General features: G+C 41.1%; 1 protein-coding gene across 6 annotated transcripts in view; it reads right to left on the bottom strand.

Moving 5' to 3' along the window:
• The window catches only part of arhgdig (Rho GDP dissociation inhibitor (GDI) gamma), a 112935-nt gene that overhangs the window by 42632 nt on the left and 42913 nt on the right, over positions 1–27390 (bottom strand). For 5 of the 6 annotated variants that reach the window (XM_072268767.1, XM_072268762.1, XM_072268769.1 and 2 more), the window contains one exon: positions 1584–1760. In XM_072268767.1, coding sequence (XP_072124868.1) covers positions 1584–1755 — 172 coding nt within the window. In that variant the 5' untranslated portion in view covers positions 1756–1760. Of the gene's footprint in view, positions 1–1583; positions 1761–19943; positions 20244–27390 lie in introns of those variants that run through there. The other variant, XM_072268761.1, reaches the window with a different exon arrangement.

The following is a 27390-nucleotide window of genomic DNA, read 5'->3' as shown; positions in this document are numbered from 1 at the left end:
AGCCTCTCCAATGCCAGCACATCCTTTCTGAGTTAAGGGCTCAAAACACCTCGCAATACCCCAAGTGTGGTCTAACCAATGCCTTATAATGCCTCAGCATTACATCCTAGTTCTTATATTCCAGTTCTCTCGAAATGGATGCTGAGTGATTTCCACAATGAATGCAGACGCACAATATTTACTTAGTTATTCAGCCATTTCTTTGTCCCCCATTACTACCTCTCCAGTATCATTTTCTAGCAGGCCAATTGCCACTCTCACCTCTCTTTTAATCTTTATGTATCTGAAAAATCCTTGGTATTCTCTTTGATATTATTGGTTATCTTCCCTTCATCCTTTATCTTTTCTTTCCTTATGGCTTTTTAGTTCCCTTCTCTTAGTTTTTAAAAGCTTCTCAATCCTCTTTCCCACTAATCTTTGCTCTATTATATGCCCCCTCTTTATCTTTTATGCTGTTTTTGACTTTCCTTGTCAATCATAGTTCTCTCATCCTCCCTTTAGAATACTTCTTTATCTTTGGGATGTTTCTATCTTGCGCCTTCCAAATTCCCCCAGAAACTCCAGCCATTGCTATTCTGCAGTTATCCCTGGTAGTATCCCCTTTCAAACAACTTTGAACAGCTCCTCTCTCATTCTTCTGTAATTCCCTTAACTCCACTGTAATACTGATACATCTGATTTTATCTTCTCCCTCTCAAACTGTACAGTGAATTCTATCATATTATGATCACTGTCTCCTAAGGGTTCCTTTACCTTAAGCTCCCTAATCAAATCTGGTTCATATACAACACCCAATCCAGAATTGTATTTTTCCTTATGGGCTCAACCACAAGCTGCTCGAAAATGCCATCTCATTGGCATTCTACAAATTTCGTCTAGTGGGATCCTGCAACAACCCGACTTTTCAAATCTACATGCATATTGAAGTCACCCATGACTATTGTAACATTCCCCCTTTTACGTGCCTTTGCTATCTCCAGTTGTAATTTATATCCCATATCCAAGCTACTGCTTGGAGGCCTGTATATAACTCCCATCAGGGTGGTTTTACCCTTGCAGTTTTTAACTCTACCCACAATGATTTTACATCTTCTGATCCTATGTCAGCTCTTTCTAAGGATTTGATTTCATATTTTACAAATAAAGCCACCCTCTGCCTACCTGCGTGTCCTTTCAATACAATGTGTATTCTTGGATGTTAAGCTCCAAACTATCATCCTCATTCAGTTACGACTCAGTGATGCCCACAATGTCATGCCTGCCAATCTTTAACTGTACTGCAAGTTCATCTATCTTACTCTGAATACAGCGTGCATTCAAATATACCACCTTAAGTCAAGTATTCTTCATCCTTTTATGATTCTGCCCCATGTTACATTTCAACTCATCCCACTGATTGCAACTTTCCCCTATCATCTGCCTGTCCTCAGAGTCTCACTGCAGACTGCACGGACTTATATACAAACTGCACCATCCTCAGCCCTGTCACTCTGGTTATAAAGGAAATATTCCTTTCACATAATTCAGACGCAGCAAGATGGGGAACTATTCCGTCAGTTTTTCAATATTAATGAAATACTAACCTACATTCTTAGGAGAGGAGCCAAGAAGTGCCTGTTTGTATTTGTTCAAACTCTCATCATTACAGTCCATCTCCTGAATTTCTTTAAGTGTCTTCTGTGCTGGTGCTTTGTAGTTTGTATCAACCAAGGCATTCTCTTCAACGGGATATATTTCTGGATCCTTGTCTGCCATAATATCTGAGAAAGAGGAAGGTTCACAGGTTTATTCTATTAGACAAAATGTAGTGCAAATCATCTGGTATAGAGAGATTCTGCATAATATTACGTGAAATTAAATTACCAAAACTTTGAATATCATCATTTAAATTGTGTGCAGCGAATGGAGAGCAATTTAATTCCTTTGGACAATCGTGTTATACAAATTGAAAATTGTACCAGTTTAAAATTGAAAATATTGAGCATGACACAACACAGTGGAAACTTACAGAGGAGCAATTACAATTATCCCTGTTCCCGACGTAACAAAGTACAAAATGTCTGTTCTGAGGGCTGATACCTCATAGCCTTTAGTGTCCTGGCTCTGTTAAAAATGAGTCGGGTGGAGACTGAAAGATGTTCCACTGAGTGCCTTGCGGCCCCGTTATTGCCCCTGCCCTGTTTGGTGATACTACAATGACACGGTGTTTTGAGTGGACATGGCTTGGGAGGTGTTGACCTTAAAAACATATATAGGGGTCGTAACACCTCCTATAAATCACCAACTGGAGTGTGCGCTGAAGCCTGACAGCAGGACCAGGCCACAAGATGCACTTCTCAATAGAATCACAAGTGTGGATTTGGATACAGGGATCTAGGAATAAGATCCATAACTCCCTGAAAGTACCATCACAGGTACATAGGGTCGTAAAGAGAGCTTTAGGCTCTCTGGCCTTCATAAATCAAAGTATTAACTATAGGAGTTGTGATGTTATGTTGAAGTTGCATAAGACTTTGAGTGAGGACTAATTACGAGTATTGGGTGCAGTTCGGGTAACCTACCTACAGAAGGATATCAATAAGATTGAAGAAGACCAGAGAACATTTACAAGGATGTCAATGGGGTTTGAGGTCCTAAGTTACAGGGAAAGGTTGAACAGGTCTGGACCTATTCCCTGGAGCATAGAAGAATGAGGGGTGATTTGACAGAGGTATACAAAATTATGCAGAGTATAGGTAAGGTGAATACAAGCAAGCTTTTTCCACTGAGGTTGGTATTACTACAACTAGACGTCATCGGTTAAGGGTGAAAGGTGAAATGTTTAAGGGGAACATGAAGGAGAACTTCTTCACTCAAGGGTACTGAGAATGTGAACCGAGCCGCCAGTGGAAATGAATTCAGATTGATTTCAGCATTTAAGAGAAATTTGGATAATTACATGGATGGGAGGGGAATGGAGGGGTATGGTCCGGGTGCAGGTCAATGGGACTAGGCAGAATAATATTTCAGCACAGACTAGATGGGCTGAAGGGCCTGTTTCTGTGCTGCAGTGCCCTATGACTCTATCACTCTATGTAGCAACCTTTGTTTCCTCCAAAAGTCCAATGTAAGCAGATACTTGTAATCAACTAAGTGTAGCTTGGCAGCAATAAAGCTAAAAATTAAAATTAATTCAAATCAGACTTGTTGGATCAAATTGTTGGGAAAGAACAATATTTCACTTTATTTGTATTTTTAAAACAATGAATAGATGAGCTGGATGTTGAGAAAGTCAATTTATGGATTATGTTATCTGAAGAAAATTTACATGAAGAACATGAAAAACATACCAATTAGCAGAAGTCTTCTGTGCTCAGGAAACAAATTGCTGGAGGAACTCAACAGGTCAGGCAGCATCTTTGCAGGTCAAGGAATGTAAGGTCTCATCTCTTTGGCCCCATAGAAGCTGCTTGACCTGCTAAGTTCCTCTAGCAATTTGGTTTTGCTCTCTGTGTACTCTGTCATACTGATGTGATCCTAGAAGCATCTGTTTTGACAAGTTAAAGTGATACTTAAGTTAACAAAAATTTTGCTGGTCTCCCTCTAGGGGGACAGGCTATCTTGTTACAGGAAAGAAATCTTTAAAATGTATTAATGATACCTTTCCAGTTATATAAAGGAAAGTTATATAAATTCTGAAGGGGAAAACTTGCCTGACAAATCTGTTAGAATTCTTTGAGGAAATAACAGGCAGAATAGCTAAAGAACAGTCAGTGAATTTGGATTTGCAGAAAGCTTTTTACAACGTGTCGTACATGAAGCTCCTTAACAAGGTAAGAACCCATGGTATTACAAGAGAAATATTAATATGGATAGAAGATTGTCTGATCGGCAGGAGGCAAGGAGTGGAATAAATGGGGCCTAATCTGCTTGGATGTTGGTGACAAGTGGTGTTCCTCAGGGGTTGGTACTGGAACCACTTCTTTTCACGTTATATGTCAGCGATTCGGAGTTGATGGCTTTGTGGCCATGTTTGTGGACGATACAAAGATAGGTGGAAGGGCAGGTAGTGTTGAGGAAGCAGGGAGTCTGCAGAAGGACTTGGACAGATTGGGAGAAAGGGCAAAGAAGTACGGATGGAATATAGTATAGCATATGGCCATGCACTTTGGTAGAAGGAATAAAGGCATAGATTATTTTCTAAACAGGGAACAAATCCAAAGGCAAATGCAATTTTAGCATTTATTTCACGAGGACTAGAATATATGAGCAAGGATGTTAACAAGTTTTGGGCTCCTTATATAAGAAAAGATGTGCTGGCATTGACAGGGTCCAGAGGAGGTTCACAAGAATAATTCTGGGAATGAAATGGTTAACACAGCAGGAGCATTCGATGGCTCTGGTCCTGTACTCACTGGAGTTTATTAGAATAAGGGGTATCTCATTGAAGCCTATGGAATATTGAAAAGCTCAGAGTGTATGTGGAGAGGATGTTTCCTACAGTGGGTGCATCTAGGACCAAAGGTCACAGCCTCAGAATAAAGGAACGTCCATTTAGATGAGAGTTGAGAAAGAATTTCTTTAGCCAAAGGATGGTGAAACTGTGGAATTCATTGCTATGGATAGCTGTGGAAGCCAAGTCATTTAGTATAGTTAAAGCAGAGGTTGAAAGGTTCTTGGTTAGTCAGGGAGTCAAAGGTTACGAGGAGAACGCAGGAGTGTGGGGTTGAGAGGGATGATCGATCAGCCATGATGGAATAGTGGAGAGGTCTTAATGGGTCAAGTGGTCTAATTCTGCTCCTATGTCTTATGATCTATGGTCTTAAAACATTTTAAAGTCTTAGTGTATACAATGCCTCATAGATACATTCACTTATTGGTTATTTTCTGCTAATTATACAGGTAAACTATGCATTACCGCTGTTCAGGAAATAGAAACTCTCCCTTGCAGAAGTCACAAATCTCTACACAAAACTGAGATATAGAATAATATTTGCTTTCTCTAAATTTATGTAAAATACAGAGTAAATGAATTAGTTCAAAATTTTATCATCTCAACTTGCTTTTCTTGAGTCAAATACTAATGACAGCGCTTCAATTATGGAAAATGGCAATACAAGCTTTTTTATAGGTATTTATTTTTGGTATTTATTCCACAATTTCACCTCCCCCCACACACACACACGCCCTCCGGAAAATTTATATAATTTATGGCAAATTTTCATACAAAAATCTGCCATTCAATGTTTCTCACCCTCTGCATGCCCTCTTGGCTGAACAGAGGAACACTTTTAGTAATAGACTAAGACAACTGCACTACTCCAAAGAGCATGATACGAGGTCATTCTTACCCTCGACCATTAGGCTCTATAACGAGTCAACCTATAGCTGGGGAGGTGATGACCCTCTCCTGTTAGACTGTTTGAGTTAACTTAATTTTTATTCCTTCTTACTTCTCTTCTAATATTTGTATATCTGTGCACTTGTAATGCTGCTGTGACACTATAATTTCCTTTGGGATCAATAAAGTATCTATCTATCCGTCTGATAGGGATGGCTCAGAAACTGCAGGTCACTTGGTACCAGACGGAAAGTAGCCAAGAACACATGGTTCACATCCTTTTACAACAGCACTGCACCTGAGCAACACAGATGTAGTGAAAAGCAGAGATCATGCCCTAGGGATGCTAAAGGAGACAGCTAGGCACTTTGACAGGTCTAAGCCCCACTTGCAACATGGCACAGAGGCTGTAAACTGCACAATGTCACATGACAGACAGGCTGGAATGTGGAGAGTATATGGCTGGAAATCCTCATGAAATATCAACACTTTGCACCCATATACTACTAAGGATTGACTAAGCAATCAGCCATTGCTGTGTCCTGTTTAGGCATTGAAAGAAAGGTGGTTATGTGATTTGAACAACATAAAGGCCATTTATTGATTAAATAAAGCATTCATTTTCATGGTTTCTGCTAATGAAAACTTCTGCAATGCTTTACACTGAAATATTTGCAGCAACGTGTAGCAAGCAATTCTTAAAGAGATACGTTCTCAATATTACATAAGTCACATGCGCTACAAAAATATCGTAATCTCACACCAAGTCCATTAACTGACCCTCAACTTGAAGAGGGGCAGCAAGCAATCCTCTGGAAGTCAAGGGGAAGGGCTTGGAGCCAACTCTTGTGCAAACATTGCAATAACTGACCCAAACACCAAGAGCAGACTGGCACTAGTTCACAGGTAGGCGGCAGACATATTGGGGCAGGAATTAAATGCAGGAGCAGAACCGGTTTATTATCACTGTCTCGTAGGATGTGAAATGTGTCATTTTGCGGCAGCCTCAGGATCAGAAATAGAAAATAGGCAAAGGAGATCAGAGTTTTGTGATCCTCAAGGAAGACTGAAGCTGGGAGTCAGATCATCCTGGATGAGGTGGAAGGTGGGGTTGAAGGGGATGAGACGCTGAAAAAGGAAACAGTGGGGAGAGCGGTTTAGGCTTTCCTCTGCTAACATTCTGCAAGATTGATTTCCTTGTATAAGGCATTAGGTCTCTTCTCTTTTTCAACCAGAAATACAGGTTGTCCTTACAAATACTGTGGTGCAGGGTGCCTGTCTGCCAGTTTACAAATTTAAGCACGTGTATACCTAAAATGCACACTGCATGGTACAATTTCTAGACCATTATCACATTCTTCACCAATTCCATCCTTCTGCACTAACCAATATTTATCCACTCAATCAACTTCATCGTCAACGATTTTCTGACACTGAAGACTTAGAAGCTGCTATTAAAACAAAGAAAAAAAAATCAAATGTGATAGAGGCAATTAACTTAATAGCAACTATTAAGCATTCATTTTCACATGTAGTTTTTTAAAAAGTGATTCCTAAGTCTAATTATGATATCGCCTGTATTAAACTCAACAACCTTTGTTAAAGATTACTACTCCTCAAGTGAGAAGTCTTGAGGTATGCCCAACCAGGGGCCTCTGGGTGCTAGGACAACGTGGGCCCTTTTGCAAACTCATAGACGACAGGCTAATTTGACTTGCTGCTGCCACCATGTGAAGGACTATCTGAGGAGGTGGTGGAGTAGGAGATGAATAGACATGTGGTGTTCCGCAGTGGTCAGTGTTGGGACCACTTCTTTTTATGCTGCATATAAATGATTTAGATGATAGAATAGATAGCTTTGTTGCCACGTTTGCAGATGATACAAAGATTGATGGAGGGGCAGATAGTCTTGAAGAAACAGGTAGGATGCACATGGACTTAGACAGATGAGGTGAATGGGCAAGAAAGTGGCAAACGAAATACAATGTTGGAAAATGCATGGTCATGCGCTTTGGTAGTAGAAATAAACGTGTGGACTATTTTCTAAATGGGGAGAAATTCCAGGAATCTGAGATGCAGAGGGACTTGGGAGTCCTTATGCAGAACACCCTGAAGGTTAACTTGCAGATTGAGTCAGTGGTGAGGAAGGCAAATGCCATGTTAGCATTCATTTCAAAGCATCACATTTCAAGGATGTGATGCTGAGGCTTTATAAGGCACTGATGAGGCCTCACCTTGAGTATTTTGAACAGTTTTGGGCTCCTCATCTTAGAAAAGATGTGCTGGCATTGGAGACGGTCCAGAGGAGGTTCACAAGGATAATTCCAGCAATTAATGGGTTACCATACCAGGAACATTTGATGGCTCAGAAGGATTGGGGGGGTGGGGGGAATGTCATTGAAACCTTTCAAATGTTGAAAGGCCTATACAGAGCAGATGTGGAAAGGATGTTTCCCATGGTGGGAGAGTTTAGGACAAGAGGGCATAGCCTCAGGATAGAGGGGCGCCCTTTCAAACCAGAGATGCGGAGAAATTTATTTAGCCAAAGGGTGGTGAATTTGTGGAATTTGCTGCCACATGCATCTGTGGAGGCCAGGTCGTTGGGTGTATTTAAGGCAGAGATTGATAGGTTCTTGATTGGACATGGCATCAAAGGGTACGGGGAGAAGGCCATGAACTGGGGTTGAGGAGGAGAAAGCAAAAAGGATCAGCCGTGATTGAATGGCGGAGCAGACTCGATGGGCCAGGTGGCCTAATTCTGCTCCTACGTCTTCTCTTATGGACATCATGAGAAATGTCAACACAAAGTGGTCCCACCATTCTACAGCCACTCCTAAAGTATTAAAACTTCCACTAACATCTTCCACCTTTGTGTAGGCTTGGTGGACACAATCCTTGCCCACATCTCATCTATAAACCGCTCTGCTCTTAAAACTTCTCCTTCCAGAAAGGGCAAGGGCAGAATTCACCAGACCCTGAAATTCCAGTCTCCATATTCATTGGATCAGCCTTCACAGTTTCTATCAAATCCAACAAGTTTCCACCATCTGACACAAACCCTTCTCTTTCACAAGCTCCTCCTTATTCAGGTAGAAAGCCCATGTACACTTAAACCATACTGATGATGACCGTCATGGTGCTGTCATCATGCCATAGAGCAGAATCACACTTAAAGCAATGAGAGATGACAAGAGGTTGGTGTTCACCTTCACCAGAGCCACTGCTGCCCTTCATGGTTAGTGCCACAACATGCCTTTTAGTCCAGTTGAGCCTAGATTTGATTGACACACTTGCAGCCACTTTGACTGGTATCAAAAGCTAGCCTTGCAATAGAGCAGCAAGGTTAGTGTGGCAGCTATCAAGACTGCCATTGTCCCAGCTAGATATTAAATGGAGGGGCAGCATGGTAGAGTTGCAGTTAGTGCAACACTATACAATGGCAGCTATAAGATTGGGGGTCACTTCCCACCACAGTCTGTATGGAGTTTGTTCTCCCCGTGACCGCGTGGGTCTCCTTCCATTGCTTTGGTTCCTTCTCACATTCCAAAGGCGTACGGTTAGAGTTAGTGAGTTATGGGCATGCCATGTTGGCAACGGAAGTGTGGTGACTCCTGCTGGCTACCCGCACAATCCTCACTGATCTGATTTGACGTAAATGACACTTTTCGTCGTACGTTTCAACGTACGTGTGAATCTCCTTTCCTGGTTGTGCTGCAGCTGAAGTTGGAAGATTGGCCGTCATTTGCTGCGGGTTGAAGTGACATTCTGTGCCACATCCATGCTGGTATCGATCCGTGTTCTGTTAGGAACTCTGCACAAGGTTGGACTGGACAATGCACACTGAAGTTGTGCTAACACATTCAGCACATTACTGCGTGTAGCCCCCAGAGTCTGGTGTATGTCCTGTTCAATAAAGATCCTCAGCTGAATATTCCATGAACAAACATGAATATTCCATGAACAGCCCACAGTGAGCTGTCACCCTGCCTTCTACTTAGGCCATTCCTATATATAGTCCTGCTTTTAAATCTCCATAATGTGCAGTTTCAGTAGCTGAGCCGGGAAAGCACAAGAGTAAGACCGAAGCAAAAAGGCAACCGCTGGGCCATTGAGGGACAGGAGATTGCTTATGGTAGGAGATCTGGGAAGACCAAGCCATATGCAGCTGATAATCCAAATGGACCACCATGTGAGAACAAGTGAACTGTGTCAAGGAGGATTAGGTATGAATACCCCATCTACATCATCGTGGTTCACTCCAAATTTTTGATGCTCATTGTGTGGAGCTTGTGTGTTCTCTCTGTGGCTGTGTGGATTTCCCTTTATTTCTCCAGTTTCCTCCCATATCTCACACATGTGCAGTTTGACAGATTACCTGGCCATGGTAAATTGTCCTCGGTGCAGTAAGAGTTGGAATCTGATGGGAATTGATGGGAATGGGACCGAGAGTTGGTTATAGGAAAAATTAATCAGGGAATTGCTTTGCTCTGTGTGAGCTGGCATAGACTGAATGGGCTGAACAGCCTCTTTCTATGTCATGTAGAAATATGAATACAAAATAGTAAAGCTGTCAATTGGAAAGAGAATGTTTCTGTTGCACCGGGCTGTATTGGGGATTTTATGTTCATCCTTGCTTCTGTACCCAGTACTCCATGGAATGATTTTCAACTGACCTGAAAACCAGGTTAGTTCCAGATAACCTGAACCACACCACAAGTTACTCACAGAGCTGAGTCCAAGGTGCTGCACTCGGGCAACAGTAAGTGAACTGGTCATGATTGATGAATGATATTAGGAAACATTGGGCATGTCCTACACCGCAACAAACTGGTGTGGTTACTGCAGCGCAATCGGATTTAATAATATTCCACATGGAAGCACACCACCAGGGCCAAGAGAACACATTCTAGGCTGCCACCTCCATACTGCACTGACAGAGGTTTCACGTCATGGATGAAATGTCCACAGAAAAGAAAAATCCAATGGCATCATTGAAAAGGAGCAGAAGATTTCATGCATTGAACTGGTCACCAGCTTGCTTTCTACCAACAGACTAAACAGATCATCTGGCCACTGTGCAGGACATTATCTGTGCAAATCAGCCACTGCATCTCCTAAACTTTAATTTACTTTCTGCAGTGCGCTTTGGTGTGTCCTCAGGTTATGAAAGATACTTATAGCACCACGACTTGAAAATGACATATCATACCACAACATGTTTGTGTACTTCGTAATTGGTCCAATAAAAACAATTACAGAGGCAAGTCTGGGACTTACCTCAAGTTGCACAAAATCAATGACTTCTCTGTAAGCTCCTCCATGCTTATCAATGCACTGTCAAGGCCACTGGTGTGCCATGCAGGCCTGGGTGCTGTTTTATGGATTTTCATCCATGCAGGTCACATATATGGAAGTAAGTCACCACAACTCTTTTTTTTTGGCATTACCTGCAGAGGAACCGCATGGCTCCAGTCTACAAGGCCAGTTCTGCAAAGTCACATCTAAATGATGTATTTACCTCACCCCCTGGTTTCCAAACCCCACGTAATCTTCACCCAACTCCAAATCTGCTGACCTGACCACCAGACCCTCATTCTAACTGCCAATCTCCCAGACACTCCACCACCAATTCCCAACTCACTGACCTAACTGTCTCCAGCACTCTTCCCTTTATAGAGCTGGACTCTCCACTCCAACCCCATTCTGATCCCTGGTCGCCAACCATTATCATCACCCTTCCCCCATCAATACTATTAATCTTGGCCCTCCCCACGACTCCGTTTTATTCCCCTTGGTAATCCTCTTGCTGATTTCTACGATCCTCTGTAGGGTCATGTGGTCTGATGCCTTGTAGTGATGCAAGCAGACAGGACACTCTCGATGGTGCTCCTGTGGAAAGTTGTTAGAATCGGGGCAGGGAGCCTCAATCTCCTCAGAAAATGTATATGCTGCTGTGCCTTCTTGACTAATGAGGAGGTGTTGTTGGTCCAGGTTAAATTGTCCATTATGTGCACACACTGGAACTTTGTGCTCTTCACTCTCTCCACAGCAAAGCCAACTCATGTGCAATGGAGAGTGTTGACCTGTGCCTTCTTGAAGTCCACAATCACCTCTTTTGTCTTGTCCCCATTGGGACTCAGGTTGTTGCTCTTACACTGCTTGACAAGCTCTCTCCCGCCTATCTGTATGCCAGCTCATGAGCAAACTTGATGGTGTGGTTTGAGTTGGATCTGGTAGTGCAGTCGTGAGTTCGCAACATGAACAGCAGCGGCTGAGCACAAAGCCCTGTTGGGACGTGATGGAGTTCGAGATGTTGCTGCCAGCTGGGATTGACTGGCATCTATCCATCAAGAAGTCCAAGATCTAGTTACAGAATGGGGTTTTGAGTCCCAGTGAGGACAGTTTACACACCAGCCTCTGAGGGGTGATTGTGTTAAACACCGAGCTGATTTCAATGAACATCTTTGCATAAGAGGCGTTGTTTTCCAGGTGGGACAAAACGGAGTAGAGGGCCGGGTCCAAAGTAGCTGGAAGGTGGAATTTTATATGACCCATGGTATTCATGATTTACCATTGAATTGCATATTTAGCACATAGTCAAATTTCTCTGTAGTTTTTTACATGGATGAAACCCGACCAAAAATGCACCCGAAGTAGATGCTAATTGCAGGTTTTGCCTAAATATCCACCAATCCTGTCATAATATTCCCAAATTTAATACAGAGGTGGGGGGCATAAATCTACAGAAGTAGATAGGAGCCCAGTAAGTTGCCAGCCATAAATAAAAGAACTTCCTTAGATGTTTATATCAAGGTATGATATTATGTTTAGACGTTTTTCAATTTTTAATATGCTATATACATGCCATGAAGATGCATTAAAGGAAATAAAAATACCATTCATGTCTCAGCGAGTATAGAATAGAAAACACTCACAAAATAAAGTACCGGAACACATAAGGTCTAGTGCACCCACAAGGTGGACTAGAATTGTCTAGATGCAAGAGTAGCTACAACTGCTTTGGTCATCATCCTACCATATAAAACTTCAGTTGTGACTGCGAGCTAAAACCTCCTACCAAGACTGAGGTTAAGTTAAGTAGGGTGTGGATTGAGGGTGGGGGTTTGTTGGGGCTTGTACATAGACTAGAGGTGGACATGGAAGGTTTTTAGGGCAGTGAATGAGAGGAATAGGGTGGAAGGTTTGGGAATTTAATTTATTTGGCATGCAGGACTCCAAGTTCAATGATGTGGATTTTTTAAAACCACGTGTCCACTTGTGTCCCAAAAATGATCATCCCAGAACAATGTCTGCAAGGTATCCTGCAATGTTCCAAGTGAAGAAATGAAGGTGGGATGGGGTCTGCCTTGGCACCACTTTCTCCAATATTGAGTCAAAATTGAGTTGGTGACCAGCAACTGGAAGAAAATTTGGAAAAACTTAGCACACAGCGTGGAATGACCCAGAAATACTCATAATACTTGAAAGGAAAATCCAGCTTCAATCTGCATGGTTTTCAAATAAAAGAGCATTATGTAATTTAGCTTCCACATCACATTACCTTGCTGCTGCACCTGACAATCAGATCGTTGCATGAAGAGACTATCCAAGGAAGTGAATTCCAAAGGTAAATCGGATTTAGTGCTGGGGGTGGTAGTGTGTCGCCTGCCTTATGGGCGAGGATAGAGTCAAGTAGAGGATTTGATGAACTCATACAAAATAAAGAAGGAACCTGAATGGATTACATTTAACTCTCTTTTCACTCAAAATTTAACTGTCCTAATGTACAGGATACCATAGACTCAAACCAAGTAGCATTACCCTCCTGTGTCACTTATGGGATAAATAAAAGGGAGTGAAAAATACCTTGAGCAAAGCACACAAAATGAAAAGGAATGAACCAACACCTCATCTCAACAAATACAAAACACTTGTCAATAGATATTTCTTGTTTTGCTTTCTATCCCCATTATGTCATCTCTACAGAGAGACACCTGGCGCTAAGTGTTGATGCAATGATATCAAAAAGCCTGCAAGGATATTGAAAGATATTTCTGCCAATCACAGGAGTTTATACACACACACACATATATATATACAAGCAGAAATAATACCAGGAATTTAAAGAGAAAACACTGAAAACAAATCTGCAATTGATATAGATTTCTCTGCTCTATTGGCTAATACTTTAATGTTTTCAACTTTACATCATAAACTTATTATCTCTATAACCTCATTATATCCACTGCGAGCTCTCGGTGATGTGCAATAATGAGGAATCTTGCTAATGGTTTGTTAGACTGCGAAAATAATATTTTCCAACTGAGTGTATTTATACAGGATTAGAAAACAATGACAATTATTCACCAGTAACCAATGACTTCATTTCAAGTGAAGGATTCTCTGTCAAGGAAAAATAGATCACATCTACAACATGTAGACGTTGCTTTGAAACCCTGAAGTTGAGTTCTATATAAGTTGACGATAGGCCATGTCAGAAGCTTGTTGTGTGTTAGCCCTATTAGGGTCAAACTTGAGTCACAAGCCTAAGTCCTGAATACAGAAAGAACAGAGGTTTTCCTTTCTAAGGAAATTTGTGGTAGGCATTTAAAATAACTGACTAAATCTCTTTTTTCACTCTAAGATTGAATGCTTTGAACTTCAGTGGATTGAAACAAATGCTGGAACAATTGCATTTGGGTTCATCATAATTTGTCAAGGTGTCCAGATTCAAAAATGAAGAATTTCATTTTATGCAGACCATCTATCCAACATCAACTGTGCGAAACTTTCTGCAATTTACCTTCAGAAACCGAAAGACAGAAATTTGTCCTTGGACACATCAATTCAAATGGAACTGAATTTTGGATGAGCAGAGTAAAAGGTAACATTTTGCATACTTAGTATGAGCGACTTAAGGAAAATTTCTTCCACACAGTAAATGAGTCCTCATACATATCATTTAATAATAATCTTGAAGATATATCATCCCTGACTAATGCAATTGTTTTTTTTTCTGAGCTTTATGAACAAGATTACCTGTGGATGATGTGGATAACAGAGGCTAATTAATATGGATCTGTCTAAAAGATTTGTAATAAATTAAAAAGCTGTAGCAGTAGGTATAATCTTATAATTGGTCAGAGCATCAGAAAATAGGAACGGGGGATACGTTCTCTGATTGGCTTGTGAGAAGTGCTGATTGCTTAGGCCTGTACTGGGTGAAAGAATAAGGAGCTGAAAATCTAGGTCTGTTGATATGGCACAGAGAGGAAACAGGCTAAAGTGTACAAATTAGAACCAGAGGTTATAAAAGGACATTAATTTTCATTTATTTATGGAACACAGAAATACAGAAAAGGCCAACATATATTACCAATAACTAATTACTCTTAAGGTGGTGGTGTTAAGACTGTGGCTTAACTAGCTAAAGTTTTCAATGCAGAAAATTCAGGAACTGGGTCACAGCTTTTTTGGGTTTATATTCCATGGGTTTATCTGCACACGTTAATATTCTAAAGGCTTACACAGACTTACTGACAACAGGACTGATAAGATTGGTGAAAGAGGATGGTAAAGGCATGTCTGGAGAAGATTAATAAATACCTGAAATTATCAGCAGAGAGAAAGAGAAATATAAAAATATTGTAAATGTGGGATACACATGTTTTCTTCACCATGAAGCCTACAACACACCTCTGCAGAAGATAAAGTCTTGTGGCTCGAGGATACATTGAACATGAACAGTGTAGGAACCAAAACCAGGGAGATCAAAATTAAAGTGAGGTGAAGAATTAAGAAGGTAGGCAACTAGAAGCGCATGTCACCCTGATGGAGTGGCTAGAGCTGTTCTGTAAACCAACCACTTGGTGCCAGGACAACCAACTGTGTCTGTCCTCATCAAGGTGCAGGAGCATTTTGCTCATCTCCTCCTGCCTACCACCTCATCCAGACTGCCCTCTTTTAACTTCCAATGCCAGCACCACCATTTTTCACACTCTATCACCTCATCCATCATTTAATCGCTTCCGCCTTCATTTCAGCTTTGCAAACCTTTCCTTGTATTCTCTCTACATCTCTTCCCTTTCCCTACATCTTAAATATTACTTGATCTTCAAATTTTCCAAGTTCTGGCAAAAGACCGTCAAACCAAAAATTAACTCTGCTTCCGCCTCTACAGATGCTGCGTGACCCATGTTTCTATTTTATTTCAAATTTCCAATGTCAGTAGTATTTTGCTCTTTGTTTCTTCTGCGTTTATTTGATTGTTGTGGTGTATTGTTTCATTAGACTCAGTATCTAACAATTCTCCTCAATCTTATTTCTACCACATTCAGTGATATACTTCCTGAAAGACGTATTGAAAAAATTGCTTAGAAAACTATTTGGTATCCATCAAGATGAGTGGTGAGAAAGAGACATAAAATGTCAGAATTAATATTGATGATTACTTTTAAATTTAGAACAAAGAATGAAGAAATATAAACAAATTTTCTTAAGTGCAATATAAATATCCTTTTATACAATGTGAATCAAATAGATTCCACTGTTTGATTAAGTTTCAATGTACTTTCCCACAATAACCAGAATAATAATAAGAAATAATATTCTCACAAATGTTTCAAACTGATCCTTAGTAAATCCAATGATGCAATATAAATATATCCAAAATTTGGCTTTATTTTTCACAAAAATTATTTGACATACTGGGATTGTTTGCAATTTAATTGCCACTCCCATTTGAACCTGATGGAATCTGCTTTGGAGATATTAAGCAGTGAATTTTTATTTAGTGACTTAACCATCAATACTCTACACAAGTAATGCAATTTCTGACTTTTACTAGCATATCAGGAATTAAGCTATTCATCCAGATTTGCAAGGGCCCTTTTATAAATAATAAAATTACCATGAAGATAGCCTACCTCCAATTTTAACATCATCAATTTTAAATAAGGGGAGATGTCATTTCCCACCAGGTCAGAAGTGGTTTGACAGCAGAAAGGGTATTTTAAGTTAAAGAAGAAGCTTAGGCATACTTCCTCAGGCCTCACAATATACATTGTAGCCCCCTTCATGCTGAGTTCCTAATTCATTTCCAGAATCCCTATTTCCACACTTACTTGGCATGAAGTTGGGTAACAACAGATGTTGTATTAATATTTCTAGGCAAGGCAGATAACAGGGAGCATGATAACTCTGAAGCAGACTGTGTAGATTCAGGGCCCTGATTTTAACCATGCCTGCCCTACAGGTAGGGGAAGTGGCAGTGGATCAGTATCTGCTTTTTCTGTCAGTTTATGGGTTATACAGGAACATAAAGGAAGGCTGCGTCTGGTTGATACTTTAGGAAGTTATAATAGCTTTAGAGCTTTAATCTACCAGGTCTCATTCTCAGAGAGCAGGCAGGTGAATTGCACAGTCTCCTGACCCCTCACCCCTGATATATGAAGTGATATATTAAAATTGTGATTTAGGGCACAGTTAATGGATTAACTGATAGAAAAATTAAATTAGAGGCAATATCATATTAGAGGAAATGGTAAAACTATTTTGAGATGATTCTGAAATATAAACTGAAACATCTTTCAAAAATCACGTTGATAAAGTTGTAAAAAATAGGCACAAAAATAATGGTTAATCCTATATAAAGTAAATATGAGTGAACCACAAATTCGTTCACATTTTGGAGACAGTGTTTTAAGAATAATATGAGGTTGACAAAAGAGTAGAGAAGAAATTCATCACAGCATCACAGCACGAACCAGGGTATGGAAAGGAACGAAAAAGAATGGAGTTCTTTCTATACAAACGGAGAAGTTTAATAAATCTGAGTGAGGTGTTCAGAATAAAAGGATGCTTCTTTAAAATAAATTTTGTGGCTGCTACAAAGATTCACATTTAAAATTAAGGTAGAGATTGCATTTTTATAAACAGAGAAGATGGTTGAAACAGATGAAAGAATACTTATTTTAAATTTTAAAAGGGGATATTTTTGAAAATACAATGTTCAGTGTGTAAGAGAGAAGAGAGTTTTAGTAAATAACTGAACACAGTGAAGGTGTGATGCGCCAATGACTGTGTATAATTCCAAAATTCCAGTCTCTTCAGTTCCTTCTCATAACCAAAACTTCCATTATTATGCCTCCAGTCACAACCAAAGAATTACCAGCTTTCTCATATCTGCATCATTACCACTAGTACTACCCCAGGATCTATCCTTGGTCAACTAAAAATTGCATCACTTTCCATGTAATCTACAAATACGACATAGGATATGTTTATAAAGCAGAGTTTTACGTCACCACAACTTGTCTTGACTCATCCACTGTCTCTCAGTTGTTAGACCGTTTGACCAGGATTCAGCAAGGGGTGAGCTGAAATTTTCCCCAACACTACAAAGACTGAACTAATCATCTTCTGACCTTGTCATAAGTTGCATTTTCCAGCTATTGACTCTACCACTCTCCCTTGCCAATGTGTGAAATTGAAGCAGACCATTAACAACTTCAGTATTGTACTTGACCCTACAATGACGGGGCCTCATATACATGCCACATTAGGGCCCTATACCCCCACGTCAATAATACTGCCTAAATCCAGCCTCACTAATTTTGGAATCCCTTGTCAATGCCTTTATAAACTCTAGGCTTGACTTTACTGGTATAGTCCTTGCTGTCCTCTCTAGTTATGCCCTCTACAGCCATTCAAAACGTTGCTACCTGGGTAATAACTCATACCATTCACTCTTGGCCATTAACTCCAGGTTAAGCCATGCCTCTACATACATTAACCCTCTCATCCTTGCTTTCAAATCCTTCCCTGTGTCTCGCCCCTCCCTGTTGATGTAAACCTTTCCAGATATATTAAATCTTAAAGAGATCTGCAGTCCTCCAATTTTGGAATAATTTCAGATTCAGTCATTTAACTTCAAAACATTCAGCTTCCAAAGGCCTCAAATCTGCCGTAAATTCCCAATTATCTTTCTTTCACAAAACAAACCCATCAGATCAAGCTTTTGGTCATCTGCCACTCTAAGTTCGTACTTCAATGTTTCTTTTTGGATTGACAATAATCCTCTGAAGAATCTTCTGGCTGCATCAAAAGGTTTTCCATAAATGGAAGCTCTCTGTTAGAATTGTGTGTGGAAACAGAAAATTAATGCCTCTCATAATGTACTTCAATTACCATATTAGTAGGCAATTGAACGGGTTGCAGTAAGGACATGAAATCAAGAGAAGCAAACTGAAGACACTAGGTGGCTGGCATAGTTTGACCATAGACTTCAAGCCAATCCATAATTAAATATTTAGACAACATAAGGATTGCTACAGGAGAAATTTTGCCAAGGAAGCATGCCTGAACAGAGCTTGCTCTCAGAATAAAGCACACAGGCATGGCAAGACAGCAAAGAGAATGAAAACAGCGTAAATTACTCAAAAGCACAGCCTTTTATCTGAAATACCCATATTGGGTGTGAAGATAAAAAAAAGGGCTGTGATGGAAGCTATACATCACAGGCATTATAATTTCAGAGGCTTGGGGAGTGAAAGAAAGCACATCCCTTAAGTAATTTAAAACCACTCAGGGTAGCTGAAGGAACTGTTCTAAAGCACAGAAAACCAGCAGCTGTGCATGTAAAGGTCCTGCCTAACGGGACCATATGTTCAATAGAGGAGACACTTTTTGGAGGGCTGCGCAGCCATCATGTAGTTGCACCTAGATTGCCTTGCTGCATCGTTTCCCTTGGTAGCCAGCAACAAACACAAACACCTTTCAAAAATACATTCACATTACCAAATCTCAGGAATAAAGCAGAACCTTATTCTTGTTTAGCAGTTTCAGTTCAAGAAATGCTTCTCACTGTTAAGCTACTTCAGTACAATTGTTTCACTGTGGGGAGTGACACATTCCAGAGACTTCACACAATCCAGGTAATGTATGCGTAATCCACAATAAGGACTGGATCATTTACAAAAACTGAGCATAAAGCCATATTACTACACAATACTCAGTACAAGTCTTTTTTCTGTATGAAGTGAATTCTAGTGGGTTAAAGTATCAAAGTTCGAATTCTTAAAAAGAAAATTAAGCTGACAGAAACTCTCATGCACACACCACTCTCATACAGAGTTATGAATGGAGCAACACTGATTAAACTATAGAAAGCAAAAATGAAACTGTCCTTAAACATAATTCTTAGACTGGCCTGAAACCAGTCTACCTCACAATTGACTGTTTTCATCGGTCATAATTACTGCTCATATTTACTAAGGATTTCTCAGGATCAGCTGTATTTGTCAGCAACAAAAAGTTATTTCGCATCTGCAAGATATATATGGGTGTGGCTTACCAATGCTAATTTACACTTGCACATATAGCACATCACATCACGAAGTAACATTGCTTTTATATATCTTTCAACCAGGAGCTCATTTTATGAACCCCATGATTATAAATGCAAAACATTGAGAATATATTAATACAGATACTAAAGAGAATCTGCTCAGTCAGCAGTGATGTGAGCAGGCTTGGTCTTGCAGGAAACCCATTGTATAGCTCTTCAAACAAAGGATGGGATTTTGGATTTGAAAGAACAGAAATTTAAAAACTCTCAGCTCACCTTTGTAGCATACTGTCAACCACATAAGTTCCAGGAGCTGGCTGCCAAACTCACACACATCCAATCCCAACATGGCAATCTTTCTCCAAGCAGTGTGGATGCTGACTCACTCAAAAATGAGCACAATAAAAAAAAGCCAACAGCCAGAACAAAATATCCTTTATACTGCACCCATAAAGTACATGAGAAAAATATCAGGAAAAGTAATCGTGGAGCAGAGGATTTCACATGCTATAAACTGACTGCAATGAAACTGCAAGAAACTGTAATGAAAAAATCCTATTCGTCTGCAGACGCTATTGATTTGCTAGCTGCCCTAATGCTATGCTGCTCTCAACTCCCATCAGTCATTATCTCGCAGATGTCTATGATCTCATCTCCCTCCCACCACATGCAGCACACACTTGAATACAAACACAATCTTCCCCATGTAGAGAGAATATGTAATGTTCCCAATTCACTGACTGGTATTTGTAATCCTGAGGTTTGTGTAACATCGCTGTGCTAACTGGGAAAATGCAATATATCCTTACCAATGCAGATAAAACCACTTTCCAGCAGCATTAAACGAGCAATGAGAAGATGCACAAGAAACACAAGCAATCGTATATACTCAAACTATATCTCTCTATTTCCTGAAGGAAAAGCAATATATATTTTTTGTATAAAAGGTATGTGTAAATTGTGACTAGAACAAGTCACTAATACTAACAGCAGTACTAAAGTCAATTCCTATGAACATACAAGGAACCCTGTTATTTCCTTAGTTTCTCCCCTCCCCCATCACTGCATCACCTGTTCACACAATTGCACAAGATTAAAATAAGAACGGATTTATTTTACTTCAAGGTTAATTTTAAACACAGTGAAATACTACAGTAAATATTTTGCAGCCTGAAATATTAAGTACCCCCATACTAAAAATGACAAATCTGCCATATGTAAGATGATATTTCAAAATATATTCTATATAATTTATAAGCCTAATCATAAACAAGGATGCAGAACATTTTAAATGAGCTTCTCACAGCCACTGGGCATTGCATTATGTGAACATCAATGCTGATTTGTTTACATTCCAATTACAGTATCAGCAGTTCTTTTGTGTAACACTTCAACAACTAGACTCAAGCAGTTATACACCTAGACCATGCTCAACAAGGTTGAAAATTGCATGATTATAACTATCAATCAATCGAGAACACACACTTCAGCTTTGTATTTAATCAGAGCTCTTTGCTGCAAGAGGATGAAGTAAGATGTGGAGGTTGGGATTTCCGTCTCACAGGAGGGAAAAGATGACATCATCTTTCTTGAAATGTATCTCTTGTTGCTTAAACTGCTCTGAAGCCACCAGCAGTTTGCCTCTCTTAGGGCCAGTTGCTTTCCCCATCTGAAATGATTCTGTAAAAGTGAAAGATTCACACAAGCAATATTACGCAATGCACGTATTTCAGTTAACACAACTACAGAGACCTGTAAATATCCACTTTTAACCTGCTGCAGCATCCCCATCCCCCACAATAGATAGGAGAGGTTCAGCGTAACTGAATTAAAAAAATACCCCTGATAGTCCACTCATCTTTTATTCTTTGACGCAGATTTCAAAGGTTCATTTATTATCAAAGTGTACAACTCTGAAATTCTTCTTCGCTAGACAGCCACGAGACCAAAAAACAAAAGAAAGGCAGCACGATCATTAACTCCCAAATCCCTCCTCCCTGCACAAAAAATGAACAAAAATCTCACGGGCACATTGAGCCCCAAATCCTCCTCCCCCACTCACAAAAAAATGAGAAAGATCATGTGAAAACACGGAATACAAAAAAAATCACAGGACTGAAAAAAGTCTACAGTCCAAGTCCACATCCAAAGTGCAGAAAGCCTGGGCAGCATTCTCCTTCTCCATAGCAGAGCAATCACACCAGTGATAAACAGGCAGCTTCCTCTCTCTGCAGCAGAGGGATCTCACCAGCAATAGAAGGCAGACTCCTCTCTCAGTAGCAGAGTGGTTTCACCAGTGTATAAAAATGCAGTCTCCCCTCTCTGTAGCAGAGAATTTCACATGCCACAAAAAGGCAGTCTTCCCTCTCTGGCAGCAGAGTAATCCCCCAACAATAAAAAGGAAGGCAGTTGGTGTTTCAATCTCCCTCATCACTTTAAGTGGTGAACAATGGAAGCTTTTTCTGCCTCCCCGAATCCCTTCGGAAACTGCAAAGCACTGAAACACCCAAATGATCTCCAAATTGCAAATCACAGGCTCCAACAGTTCCAGAATCACTTTCAAGGTGAAAATCAAACATAAAAGACGTGAAATATATGGTTTCATGATCCATCCAGAAGATGTCGACCAAAGGAGCATTGTACTCAGGTGAAATCTTGACTAGAAGATCAAATACAATCTCACTTGGTTTGAATTCCATTGCTGCAATCGAACTGTACTTTAAAAGGAATTAACACACCTCATCACCTCATTTCTACTCAAGAAAATGAAATCAAGGCAACTAAGTGTGGACCAAGACAGTGGAGTTTCACACCAGACTTGAAAATAGTGAGCCCAATCAAATGACCCGCCATCTGGGAGTACACTTTTCTGTAACTCAGTCAGAAAATTAGACTTTAGATAGAATAATGAAGTTCCAACCTTCTGTCTACAAGTGTGGCAGTCAAATCAGTCCCACACATGTCGGTACCTGCAGATAGTTCCACTACCAGTGGTCCTGGCTTCACCTCATCCGGATTGCTGACAAGTGAGAGATCTCGGGTTGAAGAAATTGGGTCTCTGACTTAGACCTGTACTTTGGCATTGGAGGGAAGGGAAAATTGGTCTCAACAGCAAATGTTCTAAAGCACATTCTTCCAGTGTCCTTATATTCATTCACAGGATTTGGATGATACTTGGAATAATGGCATTCAGTGTCCATCCCTAGTTGTCCCAGAAATGAGGAAGCTTTAGTGGACTGAAATAACAAATAAGTCAGGCCAGATAAGAGAAGCAGATTTTCTTCCCTAAAAGACAATCACATGGGTTCTTATGACCATGCAGTAGTTGCATGGTTAACATTACTGTGGGTTGTTTCAATTGCACATATATTTCATTACTCAGACTTAAAGTATGCAATTTCCTGGAGGCTTTCAAACTTATGCATCTTGATCAATAGTCTGGAACCCTGCCTCCTACTGTAATAATATTCTACCCCATGAGGTATTATTAGGATGCTATAAATCTGTGAAATTCTTTTGCAAAAAAGACCTATTTATAAAAGGTGCCATTGGGAAAGCTGGGAGTTATTTCTGGCACAGGAGCCTAACAGTACATTCCATGCTATGATTTCTGTTCTGTACTGGGCATGAATCAAAATTTTGGAGGTCCTGTTCTGGTCACCCACGGTAGTTCTTTAATATTAACGACTGCTATCAAAGCATTTACTATTTCCTTTTCTGGCGTTATTCACATCTCAGTCTTTGGTTATAGAGCATGCACTGGACAATTTATTAACCTTCTGTTTCAAGCGAAAGCTTTATGGAAACAAGGTGCTTTAAAACCACTGCCAGCATCACACGAATTTCAATTTCATGTAGAATAGGTAATGTGTGGGCCATGGTGCAATTATCATAGAGCCATCGAGTTACAAAAATGGAAGCAGGACCTTCGGCCTAGTTCGTTTATGCCGACCAATTTGTCTGCATTTTGCTTATACCTTTCCTATTCATGAACTGACCATCTGGTCTTTGAAACATTTCATTTGACCTGGCTCTACAGCTTCCCGACAGCTCATTCCGTATACTCACCACATCTGTGTGAAAAACTTAATCCTCAAGTCCCCTTTAAACCCTTTCCCTCTCACCTTAAACTAATGGCCAGTAGTTTAGACTCCCATACCCTGGGGGAAAAGACTGTGACCACCCATCTTGTTATGAGGATGTTATGAGAATGCAGGGTGACTTAGACGGGCTGGGTGAGTGGGCAGATGCAGTTTAATGTGGATAAATGTGAGGCTATCCACTTTGGTGGTAAGAACGGGAAGGCAGATTATTATCTAAATGGAGTCAAGTTAGGAAAAGGGGAAATACAACGAGATCTAGGTGTTCTTGTACAGCGGTCCCCAGCCACCGGGCTGCGGACCAGTACTGGGCTGCAGAGCATGCGCTACCGGGCCGTGAGGAAGCAATATGATTTGGCGATATGAGTCAGCTGCACCTTTCCTCATTCCCTGTCACGGCCACTGTTGAGTCATTACGCATGCAAGGTCATTGCCCGCGCGTCGTCCGTGTCAGCGCGGGAAGGAGATCAACTCCTCGAGCTTGCAAATGACGACGGGCTGAAAAGTATGTTTGACATAACATCTCTGTCAGCATTTTGGATCAAAGTCAAGGCTAAATATCCCGAGATAGCCACGAAAGCACTGAAAACGTTGCTTTCATTTCCAACATTTTTCTGCGAAGCGGAGTTTTCTGCAATGATACAACGAAAACTAAACTGTGGAATAGACTGGACATAAGGAACCCCCTTCAAGTATCGCTGTCTCCCATCACCCCTCGATGGCACCGTCTTGTTGCAGGGAAACAAGCCCAGGGCTCCCACTGATTTGCGATATTGGTGTGTTGCAATGATTTTATATATTTATACGGGGAAAATATGTGCTGTGTGTTTAATATCCAAATGTTACTTAAAGTGTTATGACTTATAAGTGACCGTATAACAATTACAGCACGGAAACAGGCGATCTCGGCCCTTCTAGTCCGTGCCAAACGCTACTCTCACCTAGTCTCGCCGACCTGCACTCAGCCCATAACCCTCCATTCCTTTCCTGTCCATATACCTATCCAATTTTTCTTTAAATGATAATATCGAACCTGCCTCTACCACTTCTACTGGAAGTTTGTTCAACACGTACTTCAAGCTCCCCTGTCCTCCTCTGATAATTGACATCACTGTATTCATGCGAGGAAAATATGCGGTGTGTTTAATATTAAATTCATTAGATAAACCCTTTTAGAAACAAAATTGAGTGTATTACCCACTTATCGCCTATATTCCAGTAGTGATTAAAACCCACCCCCACGAACAGAATCGTCAAAAAGGATTTGCTGTGGGGGGGATATCGGCAGGTCACGACGCGCATGCGCACTGGTGCCCACGCAAGGCTTCATGGTCATTGTAGTCTTTCTGGGTAAACAACGCATTTGACTGCTACTCTTGTCCATTGGCAACCCTACCCACTCCCCCACCCCACCGGTCGGCTGGTCCGCAAGAATATTGTCAATATTAAACCGGTCCGCAATGCAAAAAAGGTTGAGGACCCCTGTTCTTGTACATCAGTCACTGAAAGCAAGTATGCAAGTACAGAAGGCAGTGAAGAAAGCTAATGGCATGCTGGCCTTCATAACAAGGGGAATTGAGTATAAGAGCAAAGAGGTCCTTCTGCAGCTGTACAGGGCCCTGGTGAGACCACACCTGGAGTACTGTGTGCAGTTTTGGTCTCCAGATTTGAGGAAGGACATTCTTGCTATTGAGGGAGTGCAGCATAGTTTCACAAGATTAATTCCCGGGATGGCAGGACTGCCATATGTCGAAAGATTGGAGTGACTGGGCTTGTATACTCTGGAATTCAGAAGGCTGAGAGGGGATCTCATTGAAACATATAAGATTATTAAGGGATTGGACACGCTGGAGGCAGGAAGCATGTTCCCACTGATGGATGAGTCCAGAACCAGAGGCCACAGTTTAAGAATTAGGCGTAGGCCATTTAGAACGGAGTTGAGGAAATACTTTTTCACCCAGAGAGTGGTGGATATATGGAATGCTCTGCCCCAGAAGGCTGTGGAGGCCAAGTCTCTGGATGCTTTCAAAAAAGAGATGGATGGAGCTCTTTAAAATAGCGGAATCAAAGGTTACGGGGATAAGGCAGGAACTGGATACTGGTAGTGGATGATCAGCCATGATCACAGTGAATGGCGGTGCTGGCTCGAAGGGCCAAATAGCCTACTCCTGCACCTATTGTCTATTGTCTATCTTATCTATGTCCCATCACAGTAGCGTGGTGGTTAGCACAACATTCCGGATTCAATACCAGCTGCTGTCTGTGAGGAGTTAGTACATTCTCCCTGTGACTACCTGGGTTTGTTCTGGCTTCTCCTGTTTCCTCCCACAGTCCAAAGACAAACCAGTTGGTAGGTTCATTGGTCATTGTAAAGTGTCCCATGATTAGGCGAGGGTTAAATCGAGGGTTGCAGGGAGCCAAGGCTCAGGGGGTCGGAAGGGCCTATTCTGCAATATATCTCAATAAACAAATCAATAAGTAATTTTATGGTTGTTCGTCCATCGTTGACGTCGATGAGGACCTCGACACCATTATGATGGTGTCGAGACTAGCGCGTGATTTGGATTTAAGTGAGGGAGAGTTGCGCAGTGTCAGCCTCACTCTCTCTTCCCAATTCCCATCTGGATCCAGTGGCAAGACAGAGTCTAGACGGCTGGAGATAGGACTAGGCGCAGTGGATGACCAGGACGTCTTCTGTGTCTTGTCCTGCTCTATACGTTCCACGACACTTGCAGAGACCGCCTTCTTGACCGTTGGACCTTCCATTGGTCTCGTCCACTCAATCCGCCGGAGTCTGTCTTCACATGCTGGGATAGACAACTCCCTATCTCACCAAGGGTTTGAGACCCGTCAGCTACCCTCACCTGGTTTAGCTGGCTTGTCGAAGCCATTGCCCGGGGTGTGGCCGCTGTCACATGCAAACAGCTACGGGGAGCCACAGGTGAGAGCTGAGTGCCAGGTAGGGACCAAAGGTGGACTAACCGCCCTGAAAAGGACGCGACATGTTCCCCCACCAGAGGTGCTACCCCTCCCTGACACCCCCATACACCCTAAGTAATTTTATAAACCCCTAAGGTCACCCCTCAGCTTCCTTCACACAAGGGAAAACAGTCCCAGCTTATCCATTCCCATCACATATCAAGCCTTATTGTCCCCGCATCATATTAATGCCATAAACACAATCCAAACTTCTTTTTATCAACTTCTTTGTTTAAATTTTTTCTTTCAAATTTTATAAACATGGAAGTTAGTATACAGTTCATTTAGAGATAACTTTAATGCAGACATCTATCATCAAGGCCCCCCCCCCATCTAGGCCATGCTCTCGTCTTGCTTCTACCATCAGGAAAAAGGTAGAGGAGCCTCAGGACCCAGAGCGCCAGGGTCAGGAAGAGTTACTGCCCCTCAGCCAACAGGGTCCTGACCCAGAGGAGATAACTTCACTCGCCCCATCACTGAGCTGTTTTCACAACCTATGCACTCACTTTCAAGGACTCTTCGTCTCATGTTCTCAATTCTATTACATATTTATTTATCAATATTATTGCTATTATTTACTTTTTCTCTTCTTTTTATGTTTACACAGCATATCGTCTTTTGCACATTGGTTGTTTATCCCTCCT

Source organism: Mobula birostris, chromosome 9 (genome assembly GCF_030028105.1).
Source record: "Mobula birostris isolate sMobBir1 chromosome 9, sMobBir1.hap1, whole genome shotgun sequence".
In the NCBI taxonomy this organism is placed as follows: domain Eukaryota; kingdom Metazoa; phylum Chordata; class Chondrichthyes; order Myliobatiformes; family Myliobatidae; genus Mobula; species Mobula birostris.
This window is presented reverse-complemented; position numbering and strand designations above follow the sequence as displayed.